The sequence below is a fragment of the Echinops telfairi genome, unplaced genomic scaffold, assembly GCF_000313985.2.
Source record: "Echinops telfairi isolate 266 unplaced genomic scaffold, ASM31398v2 ScPeMD7_7458;HRSCAF=8496, whole genome shotgun sequence".
NCBI classification, from domain to species: domain Eukaryota; kingdom Metazoa; phylum Chordata; class Mammalia; order Afrosoricida; family Tenrecidae; genus Echinops; species Echinops telfairi.
The window spans coordinates 30,311,257-30,318,726 of NW_022111358.1; the positions used below are offsets into that span (position 1 = coordinate 30,311,257).

The 7,470-nt window shown below is 60.3% G+C and overlaps 2 protein-coding genes across 2 annotated transcripts in view; both read left to right on the forward strand.

Annotated features, from left to right (window-relative positions):
- Positions 1-775: 775 nt before the first annotated feature.
- Positions 776-6,491, forward strand: LOC101661324 (retina-specific copper amine oxidase). Its single transcript, XM_004707193.2, has 4 exons — positions 776-2,363; positions 4,890-5,175; positions 5,410-5,539; positions 5,818-6,491. The coding sequence occupies exons 1-4, from the start codon at positions 776-778 to the stop codon at positions 6,082-6,084; spliced, it is 2,271 nt and encodes a 756-aa protein (XP_004707250.1). The 3' UTR covers positions 6,085-6,491.
- A 387-nt stretch (positions 6,492-6,878) lies between these two features.
- LOC101638602 (membrane primary amine oxidase) overlaps positions 6,879-7,470 on the forward strand; it is a 4,324-nt gene continuing 3,732 nt past the window's right edge. The window contains exon 1 of the mRNA XM_004707492.2: positions 6,879-7,466. Coding sequence (XP_004707549.1) covers positions 7,159-7,466 — 308 coding nt within the window. The 5' untranslated portion in view covers positions 6,879-7,158. The remainder of the gene's footprint in view (positions 7,467-7,470) is intronic.

Below are 7,470 nucleotides of genomic sequence, written 5' to 3' on the forward strand. Positions count from 1 at the left end.
GATGGGCAGGCCCGGCCACTGCCAGTGCCAAACGCTCTCCCGCACTGCAGAGCTCAGTACCAAGAGCGCCCTGCTTGACTGCCCCAGCTGAGCATGTGTGTGGTCACGCTCTGTCTTCGTGACTCTCTAGGCTGGCGTTCATTCCCTGCCCGGTACGTCAGGACCCCAAGGCTCAGGTTAAGTACCTCCCCCGTGACCAGAGAGCTCCGGGCCCGGGCTGTTGTCCTGGCTGAACCCAGGCCCTGCTGCACCGTGCATGATGCCTTCATCCCTTCCAAAGAGCAAGGGAAGAACTGACCCTCCAGGGCCAGGTCTCAGCGGCGGGCTGCAGGCAGAACTCTGGGCTCCCTGGTGAAGTGGGCAGTGGGTCCTGGGAATAGTGGGATGGAGTGCTTGCCAGGAGGCAGGCAGCGGGCAGTTGGGAGCGCCTGTGAGCGGCACACAGGACTCGATGGGCATCTGAGTAGTTTTGCAATCTTGCTCAGGGCTGTTCTGCATGGAAGGCATTCGGTGTTGAGACCCTCTAAACTGCTCTGAATGGATAGGAATGGGTAGTTGGTACTGCCCGTGTCTGCTCGGGGCAGGGAAGGCTATATATGTGGGCATGGCTCTTTGAGCCAAACCACAGGGCAGAAAATTGCGACAGAATTATACAAATCAAGGTCAGAAATTTCCTGCCCAACCCACGGGGTGGAGTCTCCCTTCCTGGCCATCCTGGTGCATATAAACCCGGAGTTATGTCTGGGACAGTGAAGGAGCGTCTGGGGGTGCAGCCATGAACATCAAGGCCGTCCTTGTGCTCCTAGCACTGTCCCTCATCGCCGTCTGTACCCTGGCCTATGTGCTGCTGACCAGCCGAGGTGGTTCCAGCCAGTTTCCCCGCTGCCCTTCCGCACCCCCCACTGCCCATCCCTGGACACAGGGTGATCAGAGCCAGCTGTTTGCAGACCTGAGCCGGGAAGAACTGACTGCTGTGATGCGCTTCCTGAGCCAGCAGCTGGGACCCAGGCTGGTGGATGCAGCTCAGGCCCGGCCCTCAGACAACTGCGTCTTCTCCGTGGAGCTGCAGCTGCCCCCCAAGGCAGCAGCCCTAGCTCACCTGGACAGGGGCCACCCCCCGCCTGCCAGGGAAGCCCTGGCCATCGTCTTGTTTGGTGGACAAGCCCAGCCCAATGTGAGTGAGCTGGTGGTGGGGCCACTGCCCCGCCCATCCTACCTGCGGGATGTGACCGTGGAGCGCCACGGGGGCCCCCTGCCCTACCACCGACGGCCCATGCTGGCCGCTGAGTACGCCCAGATGTGGAGGCATCTGAACGAGGTGGAGTTCCGCAAGGCACCGGTCTTCCTGGCTTCTGTCCTCAACTATAACGGCTCCACTTTGTCATCCTTGCACGCCACCCCCCGTGGCTTACGCTCAGGGGACCGTGCCACCTGGATGGGCCTCTTCCATAACATCTCAGGTGCTGGCATTTTCCTGCACCCTGTCGGGCTGGAGCTGCTGTTGGACCACAGGGCCCTGGACCCCGCCCACTGGGCGGTGCAGCAGGTCTTCTACCTTGGACAGTACTATGCGGACTTGGGCCACTTAGAACGGGAGTTCACGGCTGGCCGGCTGGAAGTAGTTAGAGTTCCCCTGCCCTCACCAAACGGTGCTTCCTCCCTGAGGTCCCGGGCCTCCCCAAGTCGTCTGCCTCCACTCCCACTCACACTGCAGGGCCCCCAGTACAGCGTGCAAGAGAACCTGGTGGTCTCCTCGCTCTGGTCATTTTCCTTTGGCCATGGGGTGTACAGTGGCTTGAGGCTTTTTGACATTCGGTTCAAAGGTGAGCGAGTGGCCTATGAGGTCAGTGTCCAAGAGTGCCTATCTGTCTATGGTGGAGAGTCACCAAAGACCATGCTGACCCGGTACTTGGACAGCAGCTACGGGCTTGGCCGTAACAGCCAGGGCTTGGTACGGGGTGTGGATTGCCCCTATCAGGCCACAATGGTGGACGTCCACATCCTAGTAGGCAAAGGGACAGTCCAGTTGCTCCCCGGTGCCGTGTGTGTGTTTGAGGAGGCCCCGGGACTGCCCCTTCGCAGACACCACAATCGGCTTGGGAGTCGCTTCTATGGCGGTTTGGCCGGCTCAGCCCTTGTGGTCAGGTCTGTCTCATCGGTGGGAAACTATGACTACATTTGGGAGTTTGTGTTGCACCCCACTGGGGCGGTGGAAGGGCGGGTTCATGCCACAGGCTACATCAACACAGCTTTCCTGAGCGGGGCCGAAGGGAGCCTCCTCTTTGGGAACCGCGTGAAGGAGCATGTGCTGGGGACTGTGCACACCCACGCCTTCCACTTCAAGCTGGACCTGGATGTGGCAGGTGAGTGAGCCAGGGGCCAGGGGTGGAGCAGGTGGGAGGCGGGGCGAGGTCTCCAGAAGAGATGAGAAGACGGGGTGTCAGCATCACTGTATTTGTGGCGATGGGTAACAGGCTCATTTCAGTGAACTCTCCTGCAGACGCCCTTGGGGTGATGGCAACGCAGAAACACCCCTGGGGGCATAGTGGGCCAAGTGTTGACCCGCTCACCAGAGTCAGCCGTGCAAGCCCACCAGCCAGTCACTGAGGGGGAAATGGAGATTTCTTGCTCCTGGAAAGGTTCATGTCCCCAAAGGGACCGTTCTCTGCCCTTCTCTAGGGTCATGGTGAGTCGGCTTCCACTGCAGACAGTCTAGAATATTGGGCATCGGGCACAAGATAGAAAAGGTTCCCTCTCCCACAGACCTGCTGAGATGACTGGGAAAGGGGTCACGGTCATGCCGGCCTGAGCCCCTGCTGTGTGCCGTGGGCCTGCCTGGGCGACTGTGACCCTGTCCCGCAGTGTGGGAGCAGGTGTAGCTTGGATGGGGCTGGAATTCGGTCTTCCTCCAATTCTGAGGGTTAGTTGGGGGGGAGGGGTGATGACGGCCCGGACCTGCCATTAGAAGGAAGGAAAAGTCCAGGAGACGGTTTCAAGGCAAGGCTGGTCCTGGAAACAGCTGGGGTGCAGTTCAGGAACTAGGGGTTCCTCCACAGGCTGCCAGACACCTGCGAACACAGGGCGGGCAGTGGGCCCTTCCTCGCGGGGAGGGCCAGGCCATCCTGTCGGCAGTGATGGGCAGGCCCGGCCACTGCCAGTGCCAAACGCGATTTCTCCAGAGGACTTGCTGCTCTTCACCGATCTGGTCCAGAGCTGGGTCATCAAATCATCACGTCAGGCCCAGAAAGAAAGAAGATGAAATGTACCAGACCATCTTGACTGCACAGTTGGAGGCCATGAGGGGGCAGGAAGTGACCTACCGCCCGAGGACAGCGCCATGTGACATTTGTGAAGCGTTTTCCTAGAAAGAAAGGGGGGGCAGGAGAGGGGGGGGCGGGGCGCGGAAATGCAAGTGCTAAGTGCTATCGGAATAAGCACCTTGTACGACCAGGCTCCTTAAACCTGTGGCGTTTCTCCAGCTTCGCTGGCATCCCAGAGCCTCCTGTGGGGAGGAAAGGGCACCTCCCGGTTGTGTCCCAGGGTGCACGGCGTAGCGAGTGCATTGCGAGTCGGGCTGCCGAACACCGGGTCAGCAGTTTGAACCCACAAGGGGGATACTTTCTGTTCTCAGCCTCAGGAAACCCCAGCAGGGCAGTTCCACCCAATTCTGCCCTCTGGGGTCGCTCTGCGTCCGAAAGGACTGACGGCCGTGAGGTCGTGTGGACAAACCCCGCTCGCAGGAGGAGGCCCAACCTCCAGAGTCTTCCCTGTGCCGGTCTTTGAGGTGGGCCACACGTAAGAGCAGAAACGCAACCGCGCCTCGAGACGGACGGACCAAAAGGCCGTCCCTAGCGGGGTCTGCAGGATCTGAACGCAGTGGCCTTCAGAGAGCTCCAGACAGCCAAGAGAGAAACATCTGCCTGCTTCCCGAGAGAAAAGACGGCCCGAGTCTCAGGAAGAAAGCGCCGTCTCCGGCTGGACGGAGTGTGCAGGGGGCCGTGGGAGGGGGCTGACATTTTCCAGCCAATTCCCAGAGCTGTGAGAGTATTCGACGCCTGCGTGGGGCTTTCAGTTCTTAGAGCACAGCGGCTTGGGTCACTCCTCGGGCCCTCCCACTGGTTCCATGAGGTCGAATGGTGGAGGTGACGTCCCCCAGTGCAGAGAGGCAGAGAGAGCCGGAGACGCGGTCCAACAGTTCTTGGTCCAGGGCTGTCGGTAGACAGGCCTGGGCGAACAGGCCTGCCAGCAGTGTTCTCCGTGTGCACTGGCCAGGGTCAGCTACCGTCCCTCGTAGCCACGGCGTTCTGCAGTGTGGCCAGCGGGCTAAGGAACAAGCGTCTCAGGTGGTCTTTGTTTAACTCGGGCACAGGTGAGTAAAGCGAAGCTCCTTGACTCCCACGTCGGTCCTGACCCTCAGCAAGCCTGTAGGACAGAGTGGCACTACCGCGTGCAGTTCCTGAAGCTGCCCAGCTTGACAGAAGCAGATGGCCACTTCGGTCCTCACCGGGTAGCCAGCGGGCTCCAGTTGGCAGCCCGGCGCTTAGCCGCCGTGCCAGCACCAGGGCCCCTCGCGTGAGATCCCCGCCAAATGCAGCACCATCAAGTCGATTCTGCCTCCCAGCCGCCTGAGAGAGGGTTCCCGAGGCTGGACATCATCCGGGAGGCAAGCAGCTCCCACACTCTCCAGCTGGTGGATCTGGCCGGCCGGCCTTTGGGTTGACAGCCCAACCTCACAGTGCCCCCGGGCGCCTTGCCCAAGACTGAAAAGGGACATCACACTGGACAAGGCAGGCTGGAAGGCAAGCTATAGCACTTGCATCTAGACCTTAGGCTCCTGGCCAGGTGACCTCACCTGGTGTGGAATTCCTTTCCCTCCCCTCCCCTGGCAGGGCTGGAAAACTGGGTAGTAGCCGAAGACGTGGTGTTCAAGCCTATGGCAGCCCCCTGGAGCCCGGAGCACCAGCTGTATCGCCCACAGCTGACCCGGCAGGTCCTGGAAAGGGAGGGCTTGGCCGCCTTCGCCTTGGGAAGCCGCCTTCCCCGTTACCTTTACCTGGCCAGCAATCGGACCAATGCCTGGGGTCACCAGCGTGGGTACCGAATCCAGGTCCACAGCCCCCTCGGCATACACATGCCCCCGGAGAGTGCCATGGAGAGGGCCCTCAGCTGGGGAAGGTGAGGGGCACCCCACGCAGTGGGTGAGAGGGAAGGATGGGCTCTCAGCCCCATCTCAGCCCCTGGGGATCCCCCCAGCTCACGCTCCATGCTCACAATCCATCCCAGTCTCCCCAAGTCTAAGTAGATTTGGGATGATGGGATATGGCCCATCAGTCTGACCCACAGGACTCTGGGGCTGGTCAGGGTCTTGCCGTTTTCTGACCCTCCCTCCCTCTGACCATGCCCGGTCAGATACCAGCTAGCGGTGACGCGGAGGAAGGAAGAGGAGTCACACAGCAGCAGCATCTACCACCAGAATGACATCTGGACACCCACAGTGGCCTTTGCCGACTTCATCAACAACGAGACCCTCTTAGGAGAGGTTGGTGGCCCTAGGTGCAAAGAGCCCAGTGTCCCGGCTGGATTCCCTGGAGGGCATGGCAGGCCTCCAGTTCTCAAATACAGACGCCAAGGGTGCTCTGGTGACCAGCCCTTGGGTCACCATGGCATGTTGTGTAGCTAGGCTGGCTGGCAGGCTCTGGCGCCTGGCCCCAGTGTGGACACAGGCCTGGGCCGGAAGCTTGGGGATTAGAGCGGGGAGCTGGGGCTTGGGTGGGGCTTCTGGTCCCACAGGCCTCCAGCTCCTCCCTCTTCCTCCAGGATCTGGTGGCCTGGGTTACAGCCAGCTTCCTGCACATCCCCCACGCAGAGGATGTCCCCAACACCGTGACGGTGGGGAACGGTGTCGGCTTCTTGCTCCGACCCTACAACTTCTTTGATGAGGACCCCTCCATCTTCTCCCCGGGAAGTGTCTACTTTGAGAAGGGCCAGGATGCTGGGCTCTGCAGTGTCAACCCCGTGGCCTGCGTTCCTCACCTGGCCGCCTGTGCCCCCGATCTGCCCCCTTTTTCTTACCAAGGCTTCTAGCGCCCAGGCTAGGGTGGGACACGGGGCGCTGAAGCACAAGCACCCTCTTCTATTGCCACGCCCCCTTTCCCGCCCTCCCTCCTGGACCCTGCTCCTCTGATACCCACACGCTTCACGGCCATTTGGAAATAGCCGCTGGCCGAGTGGCCACCTGTATTTCTTCAGTTCTCTTGCGCCCCCGTTCACCTTCATACGTTAATGACTTATTTGAAGGATATTAAAATACTCCAGCAAAACTAGCACGCACCCTACCACTCAGAGATAGCTCGTGTGCACTTTGGGGGAGCCTTGTTTTCATACACGACCTTTTTTTTATGGCAGTACAGTCACATGGAAGAATGTTTAGTAGCATGTTGTGAACTGAATTACATCGTCTGTGCGATCTGCAATAAAAAGAATAGCAAGGATCTTGCTTGCTTGGATTCTGTTGGACTTTTAAATTTCTCTAGAGTTCCCCCGAGAATGAATGTTCCAGACTCTTGCCCAAGAACTCAGCGGAGGAGAGGTGAGAAGGGGAAAGGAGAGAGGCCTGGCTCAGGACCTCACTTGGGAAGCCCAGCGGGGCCGGGAGTAGACATTTCCTTGGAAGGAGAACAATTGTTTGCAGTTCCAGGAAGGGGAACATCTGGCTCTGGGCGGGTGGGGACTGGGGCCAGAAGCTGGGCTCAGAGGGGTGGGTGAGGGGGCTGCTCTGTGCCAGTGGTGCACTTCCTGCCTCTTGCCCACCAGCTGCAGTGTCTCGAAAATGTCTTCACCCTACCCACTTCCCCCAAGTCCAGCTCCTTCCTTCACCTCCCAACCCCAGTGCAGATCTGGAGTGCCGAGTCTGATTTAGAGCCTGGAGGACAAAGCCATGTAAGGTCTGTGGAAATCTCTGCTGCTGCTGGGCTTCAGATCCGCCCCCAGCCCTGGCCCGGCCCCTTTCCCCCAGCTTGGCTCTTGGACTTCCCAGCTCTCCGCCTGCTGTGTGCCTAGCTCCCAGGAACCCACCAGCACCAACGCCAAGAGCGATCCCCCTCCTTCAGGCGGGCACACACCTCTCCACCCTGCTTCCAGCCTCTGGTTCAGGAGACGATGAGCCAGAAGGCCACCCTGGTGCTGCTCCTGCTTGCCGTCATCACTATCTTCGCCCTGGTGTGTGTCCTGTTAGCTGGCAGGGGTGGAGATGCGGGTGCGCACGGTCAGACTCCCCGCTGCCCCTCGGAATCGCCCACTGCCCAGCCCTGGACACAGGATGATCAGAGCCAGCTGTTTGCAGACCTGAGCCGGGAAGAACTGACTGCTGTGATGGGCTTCCTGAGCCAGCAGCTGGGACCCAGGCTGGTGGATGCAGCTCAGGCCCGGCCCTCAGACAACTGCGTCTTCTCCGTGGAGCTGCAGCTGCCC

Bases quoted from the DNA above. Each gene is read 5' to 3' on its own strand.
- LOC101661324 (XM_004707193.2), top strand. From the start codon at position 776: ATGAACATCAAGGCCGTCCTTGTGCTCCTAGCACTGTCCCTCATCGCC. The intron at 2,364-4,889 runs GTGAGTGAGCCA...CTCCCCTGGCAG, and splicing joins GCTGGACCTGGATGTGGCAG to GGCTGGAAAACTGGGTAGTA. The intron at 5,540-5,817 runs GTTGGTGGCCCT...CTCTTCCTCCAG, and splicing joins ACGAGACCCTCTTAGGAGAG to GATCTGGTGGCCTGGGTTAC.